This window comes from Protopterus annectens, chromosome 2.part2 (genome assembly GCF_019279795.1).
Source record: "Protopterus annectens isolate FY-2018-M chromosome 2.part2, PAN1.0, whole genome shotgun sequence".
Lineage (NCBI taxonomy): Eukaryota > Metazoa > Chordata > Ceratodontiformes > Protopteridae > Protopterus > Protopterus annectens.
Genome location: NC_056730.1, coordinates 734,030,284 through 734,049,389, shown reverse-complemented (window position 1 = coordinate 734,049,389; position 19,106 = coordinate 734,030,284). Strand labels below are relative to the sequence as shown.

The following is a 19,106-nucleotide window of genomic DNA, read 5'->3' as shown; positions in this document are numbered from 1 at the left end:
TGTAAATTAGTGCCGTACATTTCTTTTAACTGCTGTGGTCAAAAGCTAAATCAGGTCTATGGTATCCACTGTGCATTCTCATTCATTTTAGTGTTTTTTTTGGTTCAGTGAATGTGTTTAACTTTTTTTTCTTGAGGGGTGGGGTGAGGTGGGCATGTTCGGTAGTACAAATAATTGCATTTCATTTTCTACAAGCTGTGTTAGTTAGTTTTCAATGGCCAAAATGCCCCCTACATTACCTCATTTAGTATTTGACCTTTTTCAAACTATTTGTAATAACTCTTTTCTGCTCCATTCCTCAGTTCTTTCGCATGCCAATGTTTTTTGAGCCAGTTTTTTCAAGGGCCACTGTTTTCCAAGCCATTTTTTTGTGTCACTGTTAAGCCATTTCTTTCGCATGCCAATTTTTTTCAAGACAGTTCTTTTGCGTGCCAATGTTTTTCAAGCCAGTTCTTTTGCGTGCCAATGTTTTTCAAGCCAGTTCTTTTGTGTGCCAATGTTTTTCGAGCCAGTTCTTTTGTGTGCCACTGTTTTTCGAGCCAGTTCTTTTGTGCGCCAATGTTTTTTGCGCCAGTTCATTTGTGCTGTGCAGCAGTATGTTACTGCACCCTACTAACACAGTCTTGGTAAATATGTTGTGTATCAGGTAAGTACAGATTCAAGCATGAAGAGAGCAGCAGCTTCATCAAAGTCAACCAGCAGCAAGAGAATGTGCAAGTGGCAGGATGTTTGGAAAACAGAATTCGACTGGATCGAGAGATGCAGTGATGTCAAAGCGTTCTGCAGGTACTGCAAGAGAGAATTTCTAGTGACTCACAGTGGAAGAAACGATGTCGCACGACATGAGGCAACTGAACAACATAAGACTGCTATTCTTCAAGCTAAATCCACTCACCTGATGACAAAGTGGGCAAGGAACATAAACCTTGAGGGACCAGAACTTAGGATCATTGCAGAAGTCTCTGAGGTGTTCCATGCTGTTAAGCACAATATTTCCTATAACAGCTTGGACTGTGCAGTAAAGATGGCCAGCCAGTTGTACAGTGACTCGGACACTGCAAAGAAACTATCTTGTGGAAGAACCAAGGCTGAAGCCATAGTTGAAAATGCTTTGGGACTGCACTCATTGGAATGCCTCCTGCATGACCTTCAAAAACCAGGCACTTCATTTGCAATTTCATCAGATGCTTCCAACAAGGGGAACATAAAATTATTTCCACTTGTTGTGAGGTATTTTTCTAAAGAAGAAGCAGGAGTGGTGAATGGCCTTTTGGACTTCTATGAAGACCCTGATGAATCTGTACAGGCTACTTCACAGCAAATTTCCAACATTATGGAAAGGCAATCCTTGCCCTGGAACAGCATTTCAGCTTATGGGGCTGATAATGCCAGTGTGAACTATGGGAAGAAATCTGGTGTGTATACCAGATTAAAAGAAAAGTGCCCATCACTCCAGAAGGCTAACTGTGTTGCCCACATCATTCACAATGCAGCCAAAAAAGCTGCAGCACAACTACCGCACGACATGGAAGTATTTGTAATGAGACTTTTCAGCCACTTCTCAGGTTCTGCCACAAGGACCAGAGACTTGAAAGACTTATTTGAGTTTTGTGGCAGTTTTGTGGCATGGAGTTTGAGAGTCTGTTAAGACATGTGCCAACAAGGTGGCTGTCACTACTCCCAGCCATTGAAAGTGCTCCAGTCCTATTTCCTCTCCCAGGGAGAAGAGGAGACCCCCCACAGCAGATATGGCAGTACTTTTCAGCTAAAGAACATGGTGAGAATGAATTGCCTACACTGCCCCAGTACTATTTGCACTTTCTCTGTGCTGTTCTTGTTGATTTTAATGAACATATAAGTACATTAGAAAAATCAGCACTTACTGCCATGGAAACTTTTTGTGTAATGGTCTCTCTGAAGCAAAAACTGCAGGCAAGAGCTGAAGTTGCTTTCTTTGGAGGGAAAATTAGGGCACTTATGAGCACATTAGATAGCACTTCTGCGAACAAACTGAAGAGACTTCATTGTGTTCTTGGAGACAGCAGTGAAATACCTGGAACAGTGGTTTGATTATACTGAAAGCAACTACTTGTTTACACGATCTAAATTATCTCTAAATGAGCCCTTTGCTTTCAGTGACTTACTTAATGTGACCACTGCCCTGAGTCTGCAGGATGTAGATGAAGATTATCTTTTTAGGGACTACTTGGCAATTAGGCCCTTTCTGGAACAGTTATGTAACACAAGCTTGACCTCAGGAGAGAAGTGGCTGAAGCTTTTCAAAGAAGGGCCTGAACTGACTACACTATATCCAGTAATTGCTAGGATTTTATCTATCCCGACCCCAAACGCATTTGCAGAAAGATTTTTTTCTTTGGTGAAAGGTAAATGGACAGATGTGTGAAACCGGTGTAGTGTGGACTTGTTAAAAGCTGAACTAATGATGACTGTAAATTACCGGTTGAAATGTTGTGACTTTTATTCAAAGATTATTTCAAATAGGGCCCTTCTTCAAGCCATAAATTCAAATTCAAAATACACTTTAAAAAAAAGTGATTTAGTGTACTAGTGTGCAGTATAAAGTACTAGGGTGCAGTTTGTAATTTTGTGTTCTTTGTTTAGCGTTAATTTGCTAGTGTGCAGTATGTAGTACTAGGGTGCAGTATGTAGTTTTGTTTTTTTTCTTTGCTTTAGCTTTAATTGATAATAAAAAGTCTTAATTTTATACTTAGCTTATATGTGGTATGTAGATTTTTTTTAAGTTTTCTTTCTGAATAGTAAAGGTTGGTTTATGATTTTTTTTTTAACTTTTTAAATAAACAATTGTCTGTTTAATGAGTAGTGTTTTTTTTATTCCTTTAAAGTTTATTTACTGTTACAACTGAGTAATGTGTGTTTTTGCAGTAAAAGTTCACTTCATTTAAATGGTTTGAGTTTTCATTATGCTATAATGTCACAATGTTGTATCCTTAACTGTAATACTGCATCTCCTTTAACACCTCTGGTGATATCGTAGTGGGGGTGTGGCCAGTGTCATATTGACCACACACCTATCATATTGGCCACGCCCCATGTCCCACTTTGGCCTTGTTAAAAGGTGGCAACCCTAGCTTCCACCTTTGTGCAAGGGTATAACGTGTGATATTTTCCAGATGGTTGGGACATATTACTCAGTAATGGATCTATAAGTATTCAGGGTAAGAACTGGCTTTGGCTGTGATTTTTTTAAATTCTACTGGTAGATTATCAGCTAAATTTGCAGTAGGTTTGAGTTTTTTATGAGTTTTTCAATGGTCTTTGTGGAGATGGGCTTGAAGGTGAACGTTAAGCTATTATTGTTGCATGAGACGTTGATTGATGCTAGGTGGTTTGCTGTTTTTGGTTAGTGGATTTTTGGTTTCCACTGTAACTTGGTGTAATAACTTTGTCTTGGTTTATTTGGTATTTTGTTCCTAATATGTTAGGCTATTTTACTTCTGTAGACAATTCCTGTGCTAAGAGGATTGTGTGTGTGTGTGTGTGTGTATGGGGGGGGGGGGGGCGGGCTGTGATTGCACAAGTATTTTACTTTTGTCCAGTATTCTTGTGTTAACAGGGTTGGGGCAGGGGGGTAATCTAGGGAGATGACTACATTACTTTTTGCGCAGAGTACTTGTGCTAAGTGGATTGGGGGGGTGTACAGTCAGTTGTGCACAAGAATTTTCATGAACTTATTTTTGTTTTGTCTAATTATACTGAAAAATTGGTGGGGGGGATAGGGGCTGTGAGAATGCTGTAGATGGTACAGATGTTTTAATGTGTACACATACAAACCCTGTTATGTCAGTATTTGTGTATGCTAGCAATGTTTTCAACTAACCATGATGCTATAACTTTTCTTTGTCCAGAATTGAGCTGAGAGGTTTTAGGCAGCTTACTGGCTGTGAGAATGTGGCAGAATGTATAGATGTTTGCATGTACATTACTGCAAACCCTATTAAGCTAGTATTGTGTGTACCAGTAATGTTTAGAACTATCCCTGATGCTACAACTTTGGTCTGTGACAATTTATTTTTGCTTTTTCCTTAGTTGTGTTGAGAGGATGGCAGTGTGGTTAGGGGCTGTAAGACTACTGCACAGTGCTCAAGTGTTTGCCTTGCATTTTTTTGTTAAACTCAAGTCATGCAATGCATAACCACTACTGTTACACTTTTGTCTTATTTTTTGTACCACTTCAGACAGATTTGTGCTGAGACATTTGGGGTTAGGGGCTGTGAGTATTCTACAAAATGTACTGATGTAGTAATGCATGCTAATGCACAATTACAGGTTTGCCTGGTATTTTCCATCTGTTCCCCGTCAAAACTGGGTTGACACAATGCATGCTACTGCAAAGTGTTCTACCATTTTTAATTCATAAGTACAATGTTTAAAATGCCTAATGTTGGGAGGGTGGTTAGCAGCTGTAAGAATGTTGCAGAAGGTATAGACATTTGGATGTATACTAATGCAAACCCTGTTACACTACTATTGTGTATATCAGCAATATTCGACTGAGGCAATGACTTTACTTTTCTTCCTTGTACGTAGTTATTGTGTTGAAAGTTGGGAGTGTGCTTAGGGCCTGTGAGAATGTTGCAGTGTTCAAACATTTAGAATTATTTTAATGTGGGGTCATGTACTACATAAGCACATTGTTAATGCTATGCCTTTGTTTTTTTGTTTTCACTTCATCCAGAATTATTGTGCCAAGACTTTGGGGGGATTGAGAACTCTGCAGAATGTACGGATATCTAAATGCATGCTAATGCAAACACTGCTCTGCTATCTAGGTTTATAGTACTGCTTTACACCATCCCTGATATTACGCCTTGCTCTGCAGTTATTTTTGACTGTTTGAATTATGCTGAGAGGTTAGGAGGTTGATGGGGCCTGTACATTGTTTGAAATGCCTAACGTTTGTGAGGGTAGTTAGCGGCTGTGAGAATGTTGCAGAAGGTACAGATGTTTGAATGTATAATAATGCAAACCCTGTTATGCTATTATTGTGTATAACCGCAATGTTCAACTCACTGATGCAATGACTTTAATTTTTTTGTTGTACGTAGTTAATGTGTTGAAAGGTTGGGAGTGCGGTTAGGGCCTGTGACAATGCTGCAGTGTTTAACGTTTGCCTGGAATTTTTATTAATGTGGGGTCATGTACTATATAAGCACATTGTTAACGGTACGCCTTTGTTTTTTGTTTTCACTTCATCCAGAATTATTGTGCCGAGACTTTGGGGGGGGGGGGTTCCGCAGAATGTACTGATGCATGCTAATGCAATGCCTTGTTCTGCAGTTATTTTTGGCTGTCTAAATTATTCTGAAAGGTTAGGAGGCTAACGGGGCCTGCAAGAATGTGCACAACGTCCAGATGTTTTTGGTTTTTGGTCTGTTCTCGCTCATAAAATTATTGCATAGCACAATGCGGAGGGCTGACGTTACTAGCAAAAATGGACTTCATGTTTCATATCCTCCATGCAATGTATGATACATTCCCTGGCTTTATCCTTTTGTCCACAGTTCCTTTGCTAAGGGGGGGGGGGGGTGGGTGGGAATGTCTTCCGATGTGTGGCACTTCTACATCCCCTCACAAATGAGGTTTTCTACTAAATCCATAATTTTGCTCCTTTGTTCAACCAATGATTTTGGTTTGTTCAAGTGTGCCAAGAGATTGAGAGGTAGTGGGCAGGTGTAGTTGTTTTTGCTCCAGAACCTTTCTATTTTCTCATAGTTTGGTGCGTTTCCCTTCAAACTTGTGCCTCTCTTAGTCATTTGTTCTTTCAGACTTTAGTCTGTTCCAGAGAGCTTGTAATATCAACATTTTACATTGTTCGGGGCCTCTTTATATGTTTGGGGATGAAAGGGGAAGAATTGTATCCTCCAGTGTAAGGTATTTAACATAAAACTGTAACTTGGGCCTTTCTCATTAACTTTTTTGCCTACTGGCTAGTCATTCTTCAGTCTTTCTGCCTGCAGTGCAATAGTGACTGATGTCAATGCAAGTCATTATGCAATACATATTTTGTAATGTACTTCAGTTGTGCCTATTGCCTACGTTAGTTTTTCACTACTGGTTACTGTTACTCAGCAGTTCTTCGACCTATGGTATGATACTGCATACTGTATACTGTATAAATGTTTATGAACAGCGTTTAGTGTTAGGTTGCTCATTCTTTTGTGCCTGTAGTCACACTAGCATGACTTTGGAACCTAATCCATTTTTCTGGTTTATATGGCTGCACTGCAGCTTTTTTGCCTACTGGTCCTTGTTTCTCTTCAGTTCTGCCTACAGTGTACTACTATCCTTAGAATCTGTTCGGAATGGAGACGTTTGTCATTATGCAGTCCGGGTAGGTCAAAGTTGCATAACATGTATCTGAAGTACAGTGCTTTTTACTAACAGTATGACAAAAGGACCCAACATTTGCATGTGCAGTAATTCTGCTTTACTTCCATTCCCAGTTAGAAATGAAGTGTACTTATTTAACAGGAGCAGCAAAAAGAAAGCTTCAGCAGCAGAGGAATGAGGACGCAAAGAGACAGGGTTCCATTATGAAATCTTTCTGTGGGTCATCTGAGATGGAAGATTCATGTAAAAGTCTGCCTTCAGGACAACACAATGGTTCTGCATTACAGTCTGCCCACTGTGAGGCCATCATCCTTCCAATAGAAAGTGACCACTCTCTTGCGGCTACACCACAGGCTACCTCCTGTGAACCTACAGCCATTACCATGGGCAAAAGCATGTCAGCAAATGCAGATTCAACATTAGAGGTGTAGCCTGGATCACCAAAGTTTGATACAGAAGGAGTCCATACTTCCATGGTGACAGATGTGGCCTATGACTTGTAGGGAGTGTCGGTATATCTTTTGAGGATCTAGGAACTTGGCCAGACTTGATAAAGGATGAGTTTAGGGTAGCTGCCATTCAGCATGGACCTGTGCAAGTGGTGTTGCCACAGTTCCCAGTCAATGAACAGAAAAGACGATTTACATCGGAGAACTATTTCCATGTGCAGCCTAATGGAGAGAGAGCAAAACACACTTAGCTGACACATTCAGTCTCTAAGGATGCACTGTTTTGCTTTGCATGCAAATTGTTTGGACATTCTAACCATATTCTCAGGTCACGTGGTTATACACAGCATGCAGAGAGATAGATAGAGACAGGATTTCAATATACCATGGGTGAAGCCTCCAAGAATTGGATGTTGGCACCACATTTCAAGAAAATAGGTAGAGGAAAGTAAAGAGGTTCTTTGAATATGAAGGAGAAGATGAGACTGTAGAGGATCCAATGGTAAAAGTATGTGTAGAGTTCTTCACTGTGCTGCTGGAGACAACAATCTAATTATTTACTGAATGCTTTGAGCAGCTTTCAGAGTCTGATAAGGCCTTTGGATTTTTATCAAATATTAAAACCCTGAGTGATGTTGCAGATGACACATTGCTCTAACACTGCAAGGCTCTGAAAAAACAACTGACTGACAGGATAAGTGGCCAGTGTGACATTGATGACTCTGACCTTGGACAAGAACTGAAAAGCCTTTCTCAAATGATTGATAATGAATCATCACCAACTGTTAAATTTCCTCATTTGTAACCACTTGAAAGACATATATATATATATATATATATATATATATATATATATATATATATGAAAATACTTACGTTTCACTGCACATTTATTTGACTACACCTGTTACAGTGGCTACTGAAGAACGCAGCATTTCTAAGCTGAAACTCAAAGACATACCTGCATTCGTCAATGAGTCAGGACAGATTTTCAGGCTTAGCTGTGCTCTCAAATGAGCATGAAGTGGGACAAAGTGTATCACATGGCAGTCTCACTGAAGACTTTGCCTGGAAGAAAATTCATAAGATCCCAGTAAAACTCTAGGTATGTGCTCATACTTCTTTCCAGTAATCTTTTACAATGCTGTAAGGCAGTAAATTTCAGGTAGCACCTTAGCGTGGCTTGTATAGTATGCTGTGTATTCACTGCTTTTTTTACTTACTCCAGCAGGTAGGACAAAGTAGTACAATGAGGGTGAAACTAGCAGGATGTTAGGCAAAGGCAACTAGGAGCAGCAGGACTCGTCATGAAGCTAGGACAGTTGGGAGCAGCAGGACTCATTCTGAGGCTAGGACAGTCGGGAGCAGCAGAACTCGTCATGAGGGTAGGACAGTTGGGAGCGGCAGGGCTCGTTGTGATGCTAAGACAGAAGCACAAGATAAACAAACAAGTGTTAGCAGTCAGAAAAGCTGAAGAGGAAAATTCACACTGAGGACGAATGACACTCGTCTTCACCTTTTTCTCTCTGGGTTTCAGTCTGCCTGTGTCAGACTCCGTAATCCCAATTGCTCTCTTGTGCATGGGTTTGAGTCTGCCTGAGGCCCAATAATCCCCATGGCTCTTGTGCGTTTCTTTGAGTTTGAGTTGGTCTCCCTCAGGCTCAGTAATCCCCACTGCACTTTCGTGTGTTTCTTTGGGTTTGAGTCTGCCTGCCTCAGGCTTAGTAATCTCCCCATTGCGCTCTCTGTGTTTGGGTTTGAGTCTTCTGACTCAGTAATCCTCATGGCTTTCTGTTCAGTTTGTTTGGGTTTGAGTCTGCCTCGGGCTTTGTAATCCTCATGGCTTTCCCTTGAAGGTCTTGTGTGTCTGTAGTCTTTTCTATGTCTGTCCCATAGCTGTGCTGAGTACGTCTGCACTGTGACTGTTCTGCATGTCAGTAATTGCCTTGAGTGATGTCAGTCTATCTAATGCTGCTTGTTTCAGTCTTGCTGTACTGCTGTCATCGTCTTGTGTTTGGGAGTGGTGTCTCAGTTCTGTTTTGTGGTAGTGCTGACTTAGTCTTGTGTGGGTTTATGTTCAGTCTTGCAGTAGATTTGTCCTGGTCTTTTCTCCATTCTGTGGGGGTGGATGCCTCTGTCCTGTGACTGTGTGGGTGTTAATGTTCAGTCTTGGGTGTTAATGTTCAGTCTTGCTGTAGTGCAGTTTTTATCATGTGTGGGTGTCTGTCCTGTGTGCAAGAGTATCTGTCTTGAAGTGCTTCTGTCCTATGTGAGGGAGTCTGTGTGGGTGTGGGTGTCTGTGTTCAGTCTTGTTCTACTGCTGTCTTTCTCTTGCCTGTGCTGTGTGGGAAGTCAGTGTGGGTGTCTGTGGGACTGGCTACCTTGAAGTACAGAGGCTTGTCTAAATTTAACAACATTGCTACTAAATGCCAGTCAGTGTGGGTGTCTTTTTGTGAGAAAGTCAGTGTGGGTGCCCTTTTGTGGGGGAATCAGCATTGGTGTCCTTTGGAGGGGGAGTCAGTGTGGATGTCTTTGTGTACCTCTGTGGGACTGGCTACCCTGATGCGGTACAGAGGCTTGTCGTAATGTTAACAGCATTGTTACTAAATGCCAGTCATAGCTCTCAATCTCATGACACAAAAAATCTGGGCAAAGCCACAGATAATGGGGTTGCAGCCCCAAAGATCTGGGCAAATTTTAAATATTGCTCTTATAAAGTGAAAAAGTTGCTAGAATAAAAGGTGCTACCATGCATGTTTTGAAGGATATGAAGTTAAACTGAAATGTCTGTCATTTAGTGAATTCAGTTATCAATGATTAGCCACAAAAAATCCATAAAAATTACAAATTTCGAGGAAAAGACCAAAAATGAGTCACATCTGGACAATCTGTGAAAATCTGGGCAGTTGAGGAGTATGCAGTCAGTGTCTGCACCTGTGAGTGGCTACCTTGCTGTGGTACAGGGGTCCATCACATAACATTGGTACTAAGTGCCAGTCACTGTGTGCATGCACCTGAGTGGCTACCTTGCTGTGCTACAGGAGTTTGTCCATAATATAACATTGGTACTAAATGGCAGTCGGTGTGTGCAGCTGAGTGGCAACCTTGCTGTTGTACAGGGGTTTCATAATGTAACATTGGTACTAAATGCCAATCAGTGTGTGTACCTGTGAGTACATACCTTGCTGTGGTACAGGGGTATATTGCAATGTAAAATTGGTATTAAATGCCAGTGTCTACCTTGGCACATCAATTCTTAATGATCTGAATGTAGTGACACTATAGTAGTTAAATGGTGCTGGATGAGCTTGACAGGGAAGAGGGTGTAATGGCAATGTGGTCACACTTGAAATTCTCATGAGTAGGGCCCCCAACTTGAACCTTGCTGGGGGCTCCCAAAATGCTAGCACCGGCCCTGCTCCAGGAAGTACGGTATTGCATGCAACTACCATGTGGTCACAATAAATTTAAACGGTCCAAGCTTAATGTTTTTTGGTGCTTAGTGGGCATTGTGGAATAGTTTTGCATTCTCTGTACACTCTCTCCTTGGGGAGAGCCACAAAATAGATGATACTTGCTGGCTCCTTTAAAAGTTAAAATCCAGTTCATTTGCAGGGAATCCAGGTTAAATGCTCCTGTCTGGCACACTCCACTCTCCCTCACTGAGAAAGGATCTATCTTTTGAATTTGCCTATCCCAGAGATGGCAAGATGCAATATCAGTCTTTGGTTTCTTTTCCAGAGTGTAGAAGGCTATGTTAATCCCTCAACAGGGCCCGTTCAATGCCTGTCAACAAACAGTAAGCAACTATGACTGGAAGTAGATAAAATCTGAAAGCCTGAAGTCTCTGGCTGATTCCAAGTCTGACTCAGTCTGAATGCTCCAAAGTCTGTCTGGGCAGAATGTCTTAGAATGTTTGTCCCAAAAAGAATGGACATCAACATGACTAGAAAATGTCTGAAAGTTCAGTTCCACTGCAGTATATATATATATCTTTGCAGGACAGAGGGGGTGTGAATTTCCTTTGTTCTGTCTCTGCAATTGATATAGTCTAGCCTTTGCAATTTATTTTACCACAATACCTTATCTCTTTGATTAACAACACATTTTGAAAGAGGAGGGAATCACACAGACTACTTTCTCTACATCCTCTGAGTTTATTACTTCTTTCTCACTTTTTTAATGTCCAAGAGTAGAATGGTGTATGGCTTTGTGTGCTATCTCAGTGGTTTTGTGTGTTTATGGCACCTCTTTTACTGTGTAGAAGACAGGAGTACTCAACTTAGATGTCGGGCAGAGTGTAACACATGGAGGCCTTTGCTTGAAACTCTTGTTGCATATATGTTTCTGAATATTCCAGAGGCTAGGGAAACTAAGCGCATGCCTTTTGTTGAAGCCAGGATGCATCTTTTAAATGCCTTATGCTTTTCAGTATTTCTGTTACAGGGTATATGCCAGGAAATAGCTAGATTAATGCCATAACAATAACAGATGTAGTAGTAATACTAATAACAAACCATGGCTAACAATATCAGTAATACATGCACTTATTTCCCTTTTCTATTAAGAAGGGCTATTCCTACAAAGCCAAGATGATATTTGGACTGCAGACTAGAGAATGCCTTCTCTACCAGGGCTTGATCTCACAGTACTGGAAAAGAGAAATGGATAGGGGAATTTTAAGTGAAAGACCTGCTATGGTAGACATTTTAGATGAATGTCGAACATAAGCACTTGTTAAAAAATAGAAAATTAGTACAGCGTATAAAATATTGCAAGTTAACTATAAGACTCAATCAGAGGAAATTAGAAAAGATTGGAAGAAAGAATGGAAAAGAATTTACAAGAAAACAGTGGGAAGACGTATGTATGCAACCAAGTCCAAAAGTTTAGGATCTTTGCTTGGAAGTGTTTGCATAAGTATTTTTACAGCCCAAGCAGACTTCAAAAAAATTTTCCTCAGGTAGACAGCAAATGTTGGAGGTATGGAGAAGAAAGTGATAAATTGCTACATATGCTCTGTGAGTGTAATGAGTTGGTTGTTGTTGTTGTCTTTCGGCTTTTCTTGGTTAGGGGTCGCCACAGCGGAACTCCGGTCCGCTAATGATTGGCAGTAGATTTTGATGAACGCCGAGGTGCCAGCTCGACATTCAACCTTCAACGAAGGCATGCCCATTTACGCATGTCTTTCGAACGCCCACCCAACTGCGGGGAGGACATGCAGACTCCACACAGAAGGCACTCCCCGCACTCTAGCCGAGAATCGAATGGGAGAACCTCTTGCTGTGAGGCAACAACGCTACCGTTGCACCACCGCGGAAAGGTGTAGTGTAATGAGTTGGTAAATTTAAAAAAAAAAATCCTCTGCAGAGCAGTCAGAAACATTGGGTGAGTAAACAGCTGTAAGTAAGGAAATTCTTCTTTTAAGCTGGACTATTTGATTTGCCTAGACACAGTAAGGCCTTATTAAGTTTAATTCTGTTGGCTGCCAAAAACAATGGAAATCAAACTCTACACCAATTGTATTTGAGTTACTGAATATTATAAAAAATAAAAGAACTGAATGAGGGATCAATGAGTAAATTACATATAACTAAATGGAAATTGAGGGAACAACACATGCAAAATAATGTTCAGGAGAAGGAAGAGTGAGGCTTAAGGGAAGGCAGGAATTCAGCATTTTTTGTAGTTAGACTGATAATTAGCAAATAAAATATATGTGATGTATATTATATTTAAATGGAAAAATGTTAAAATGGTTTGTATTCTTTTCTGTTAATGTCTGTTTGCCTATATCAAGTGATAATTTAATAAAGGTCTTTTAAAACAAGTTCTTGAGTACATGAGAATCAGCTGCTAACTGGGTCTATGTTCAGCTAACGAAAAATAAAGTCGAACAGCTAAATTTCTAAATCAAAACAGTGGAAGAAGCAATTACCAAACAACATCTTGGAAAGGAAATTAATAGAATGGCCATAGTCGGCCAACATTGCAAACACAACCAATGGGGGGGGGGGGGCTGAAGCCCCCCCCCATATATATATATATATATATATATATATATATATATATATATATATACACACACACACACACACACCAACTCTAAGACTGCACTTCAATGGGGAATAGGGCAAATTTAAAAGGGTTCCCTACACTTACCTTATGCATCACATTACTTCCTAGTTGTTGGCCAACTACGGCCATTCAATGAATTTTTTTTTGCAGATGTCATTATTCTGTAATTGTCCCTTTTGCCATTTTGAGTTCGGAATTTAGCTGTTCGACTTTTCTTATTTCTCGGTAGCCGAACATAAACCCCTGCAAACTCACTAACTGAAATGATGGAGGATACCTCTCTGTCCAGTTGCAGAACGTATTCCACTAGCCTATTTTCTATCTGTGTACATCCTGCTGAAGGTTTTATGGCAGACTCAATCATCTCTGAGACTTCCTCTGGCAGATCAGACAGGATATGTGGACCTAAAGCAGCACACATGCCCAGAGATACATCAGGCTGTCACTCCATCAACAAGATCTTCCTTGTCATGTACTCTTCTCAGGCAATAAAATGTGACAAGCATGAGTCTTGGCCTTGTTTTCTAAATATGGAAGGACTGAGTCAGTGAAAAGATTGGAAAGTGTAAAATAATCTTCACTGCAGATGAAGTGAGCTTTCCACTGTGACATCCCCCGACGAAGTCAGAAAAACTGAAAAGACGCACATTTGCCTTTACAAGAGAACAGGTGAATTTCTGAGGATGCACATCTCCGTTTCAAGCAGACAATCCTTATCCTTAGTTGCAGCACAAGAGTGGAAGTACAGCTAACTGTCTACAATCAAATTCACTCCACAACTGTTTATGAGGCTGATGTTCTGGAAGGCAGTACCTATCCTGAGCAACAGATCTCTTTGCAGAGGTAGTGTGACTACAACCCAGTCTGCTAGTTTGCGAGTCACACCATGGCCTGGTTTTCTGACTGCAGTAATTTAACCAAGATGAAGTTCAGGTCTCACCTTCTTTTCTAGAACTTGAACTCTGAGAAGACCACACTCCCTTTGAGCAGACTGATGTGTAACCCTCTCTCCCAAAAGCTCCACTTGCCCTGCCAAAAGGAGGACACTAAGAGTGCTACCCAGCATGCCAATAATGCACCCATCATCACAACCTCTGAAGGGAACAGCAACAGAAACAAGAACCACCCACGAAGATTGTTGGGAACAGTGCACCACTTCAGACCCTGGTGACAGAAATTAAATACCAAAAGAAGATACGTGAAGGCATGGCAATTCTAAAACCACTGCCACTTCACCAAGCAGTGGGCATCAACACCACCGCAGGTCCTGGCTAGTAATTTGATGACTGATAACTGGAATACTATAAGGCTTTCCATTTCTTAGGCAATGAACACATGACTCTTCCTGCAAGGCATGTTAGGATCAAAATCCTAAATATGCAAGCATTAAGAAAAAAGTGGAAAGTGTGGAACTCAGATCTGATGTGTAATATTATGGTTTGAGCTGATGGGAGACATGAACAACTGCTACGTATGGGAGCTAGAGTGTGAAAAAAGCGCTAAGAAGACAATCTAAAATGAGTAGCCAATGCAAACAGTCTCTTTAAAATGAGGTTTTCATAATCCACTTGAACTAATGCTGAGTCAGGCAGCTGGGATCTTGGTTTGACATCTCTTACAAAGACAGCAGCTCAGGACTTCACATCAGGCTGCACGGCAATATCACTACTACACTTAAAAATCCAGTTTCCAAACGTGGAGAACGAATCTAAAAAGCTTTGAATATTTCTAGGATAAATGCTGACCGTACTACCATACTCGGCTACTGACAGTGTAAAAATACAATCTGTTAGTTTTCCTAACATACTACAGCCAAAACACCTTTATGTAAGTATCACTGAAAGAATAAAATCTTAAGGGTAAGACTTTACCAGACTATCTATTGTCCATATGATAAGCAAGGTGTGCTGTATGTTTTATTTTGTCTCCTTCTCCCCTCAACACTCAATAAAAAGCTTCATATAGACACCATGCCCTATGTCAAAAAAGGAAACAGTGGATTCTAAGGCACATTTGGAACATGTGTGCCAAGCTGGCATTTATTTACTCAACAATAAATTCAGTAAATGCATAATGAAATGGTAATAAACTGAATGGATATTTTTAGGTAGGGCAATATAAAGAGGTAATTAGACTTTTCATCTTCTGGATACGTTTCCAAGAGAGAGAAAGAGAACCCTCCTGTTCACCCATGTCAAACACCGCCACTTGTTTCCTCTGATAAACGAATTAAAAGGCCTGAAATTACTCCAAAGGGGTAAAAAACTCAAGTTTTCTATGATGTGGTATGATGCCACAAGACATGTATACCAGCTTTACATCAGGCATATTTAAAACAACAATGTAAACAAGAACACTATAGTGTGATGCGTACCAGTGCTACAGTACTAAAAAAGCAGTAACCATCAACAAGTCAAAGAGAGAAACTGCTTACCATTAGTTGTGACAGCTGTTGCAAGTGCAGACTCTAAACCTGTATGTTTAGGCTTCTTTCCTGTCAGGTAGCATGCTGAAGTTTCAGTGTGACAAGCAGCAATCAGACCACTCCAAACAGCAGGATCATCTGCAATCAGTGCAATATAAGTAAATGTTAGTAAGTCCATGCAATATGTAAATTATAATTCTTAAAAAAAAAATACAAAATGTGTCTTTCTGATTAAAAGTAAATCAATACATTTTTCACTTAATGGAAAATTATGCGCTGCAAATAATCCAGACTTTAATTACTGCATCATGACCCAAACCAACCAGATGAAATGCTTTGAAAATAATCATCCCACTTTATATGACTTCACTGTGCTCACATCTACAGCACACTGTTAAGTTCTGGTAGTCTTCTCCAAAGTAAAACATGTGACTCATTGAAAGAATCCAAATTACAATGATGACAACTATGAAAGGGGCTATAATGACTTAACATTTTAGTCACAGAGTAATGACAGTTGGGTGAGGGACATCCTGTGGACACACAGCACTGTAAGGGAGATGAGGAATGCTACATGCTGAAGAAAGACAACAAGATAGGCAGGAATGGACACAACCACCAAGCCAAAATAAAGATATGTACATTCATGCTGGATACAGGTAGCAGTGCTTCACAAAACGTATGCTGGATATTTGGATCATGCTGTCCTCTTGCATAAAGGACTATGAGTTAAGAACAAATAAATGGGGGTCTAAAAGTGCAAGGGTTGCTTCACAAAGGCTACATTCAAATAGAACGAATAAAAGAGGTAGCTGCTTTCTTTCGCTCAGCTTAACTTATATGCTTACCTGCACTTTCTTGAATGCTATTCATATTTAGAGAATAGGTGATCTGTACACTGCTAACCTGATTGAAGAACAAATATTATGCTGCCACGAAGCTAGGACAGTTAAAAACTAAGTGTCTGCCATTTTTTTACAACTGCTACACAGCACTGTTTAGTAACTGTAAAATTAGAATGCTATAGTAACTAAAATAAAAGTGTGTTTGGGTGTGCACATGTGAGAGAGTGATGAGTGCACATAGATGAGTTAGAAAATAAGAGTTCAATAGTATTTGTTGAAAATGTGCTGTTTACTTAAAATAATAATACTACATTGCCTATTACGACAATAAAGTACAGCTGTATAAAATCTTACCATATCAGTAGATGTCCTTCTTTTCAGTGCTGCAGTATTCATCACCTCTGGCATCACATGCCAAGGATAACCAAATGTCTGGCCAGTAAACCAAAGCCTTTACTACCTAGGGAGCATTGCACATTAAATGTATGTTCCCCAAGCAAGTGCAGGGCATAAAGGTGATGTATGCTCGCAACTCAGAACTGAACTGTCCCAGAAGAACTAGGACCCTCGGTGCAAAGGAGGGCATGTACTTCAGGAAAAAAGGGAGGAATGGTGAAAAGGAGAACCTCTTGGCCAGTACAAACATTTTACTCAGAAAAAAGCAGGTAGAATGGAGGGACTGCAACAGTGAAAAATGGACAGCTACTCTTATGGTGAGATTTTATACAACTGTACTACGTCCTTCCATATCACTGTTGCAGTATTCATCGCCTCTGGGAGAGTACAAAAGCTACAGTGAAGCCAGTGAAGAGCCCTCCACAAACCCATGCAGGATAGCCTTGGCAAAACTTGCTCTGATCCTGGAAATGACATCTAATTTGTAATGTTTTTTGACAGTGTGAACTGAAGACCAAGTAGCAGCTTCAAGGATGAAATTGGTGTCCAAACCTTTGGAGAAAGCATAGAGGAAGCCACTGCAATAGTGGAATAAGCTCTCAAAGAAGCAGACATCTGCTTACCATGCAAAGATTAACAAAAAGAAATGGTATTAGAAATCCAGGAGGAGATGCCTTGCCTTAAAATTACCAAATCTAATGTATTGGTATGAAAAGAAACAAAAAGCTAATCAGATTTACACATTTATCTAAATAATATCAGAGTTGTCTATCTAAATCCAAAATGTGAAGAACCTTCTCACTAGCAGACTACAAAGAAGGGAAAAAAGAAGGAAGCTAGATAAATTGTTTAAGGGACAGCTCATTAAACACCTTGGGCATAAAAGGAGGATTCATACAGACAGACACGCCCTGTCTCTATGAAAAAACAAAAAAGGAGGAACGCCATCAAGGCCTGTAGCTCAGATACTCTTCTGGTAGAGGTTAAAGAAAACAATAAAACAGTCTTCCGGGTACAATGTTACCAAAAAGCCACAGCAGACTCAAAAGAAGCCAGAGTCAGCTTTTCAAGGACAAATGTAAGATCCCAAGAAGGTGAAATGGGCTTTCTTGTGGATCTAATATGCAAGATGCCTTTATGAAATTTATTGACCTCGAACATAGAGGCCAAAGGAGGAGTAAGTGGTAGACAGGCAGAAATGGCTGACCAGTGGGCTTTCACTGAAGAATATGCCAACCCAGCTTGTAGCAACTGACACAGGTAAGAAAGAACCAAATGGACCATTCAATGAAAGGAGGTCCTGGTGATTTTTAAGATACAAAACAAAAAATATCTTCCATTTGGTCATATATGATTTTCTGGTAATGGGTTTCCTGGTCCCCTGCAGGACCCTAAGCACATCCTGAGAAAACTGGTGTCAGAAAGGAATCAAATCCCTACCACCCAAAGCATCAGTTGAAGAAAGGACAAATGAGGATGAAGAGGAGTTGGTTTGTCCTGTGTAAGATGATTCATGCGGTGAGGTAATTTGTGATGACTGCCACTGCCATATTGAATAGGAGGGGAAACCAGTGCTATCTGTGCCAATATTTTTGGAAGGTCCTTCTTGATTTTGTAAAGGACTCTGAAGAAAAGGAAGGGGAGGAAAGGCATACAGGAACATTCCCTTCCAAGAGAAGCATACAGTGTCCCCTTTCCAAGCCAAAGGGCTTGGGACTCTGGAACAGAACTGAGGGAGTTGCCTGTTCAGGCAGGAGGTGAAAAGTTCTACTTGAGGAATACCCCATCACTGAACTATGTCCAGAAACATATTACCTGTCAAGCATCCATTCATGAGGAGGCTGTGTCCTGGACTTGCTGAGAAAATCTACCACAAGACTGCACTCTGAAGGTATACAGACTGCCTGAAGGGTGACCTGCAGACTGATGGTCATTTCCTATGCTTGAAGGGCTAACCTGTAAAGAAGGCAAGACCTCATGTCTTCTTGTTTGTTGATGTACCACAAGAGAGTGGTGTTGTTTCTATAAACCTTCAAGAGACCTGGGACCCAGAGCTCAAAGAAAGCCTGAAAGGCAAGAATGAAAGCCCGCATTTCCTTGATGTGATCCACCCTCTGCTGATGGAACCAAAGGCCCTATACTTTCAAACTGCCTGAAGTGACACCCCCCCCCCCAGCTCTGACACATATGTAAAGAGTTCCTGAGATGGCTGAGGAGGGTGGAAAGAACACCAGGACTGAGAGAGCTGCTGGATCCAACAACAAATTTCAAGTTTGAGACAAGGGAGTAGAGGAATGAGAGAGTCCCAGCGAGTGGAGATGTTGAAGCCACACTGATTTTAGGTACCACTAAAATTTCTATATATGAAGCCTGACCCAGGGAAGCATGGGGACAGTGGAGGCCATGAACCATACAGTTCTGAGAAATTCCCTGTCTGGAAGAGAGGACAGGAGACGCAGGGACAGAAAATAATTTATGAGGGAGAAAACCTTGGCGGCAGGAAGAGATGCCAACTTTGGAACAGTCTGAAACCTGCAGCCT

General features: G+C 40.7%; 1 protein-coding gene across 1 annotated transcript in view; it reads right to left on the bottom strand.

Annotated features, from left to right (window-relative positions):
• Window positions 1–19,106, bottom strand: part of TTC37 (tetratricopeptide repeat domain 37) — a 2,356,248-nt gene that overhangs the window by 358,627 nt on the left and 1,978,515 nt on the right. Inside the window, exon 35 of the mRNA XM_044064132.1 lies at window positions 15,334–15,462. Within this exon, the coding sequence (XP_043920067.1) occupies window positions 15,334–15,462 (129 nt within the window). The remainder of the gene's footprint in view (window positions 1–15,333; window positions 15,463–19,106) is intronic.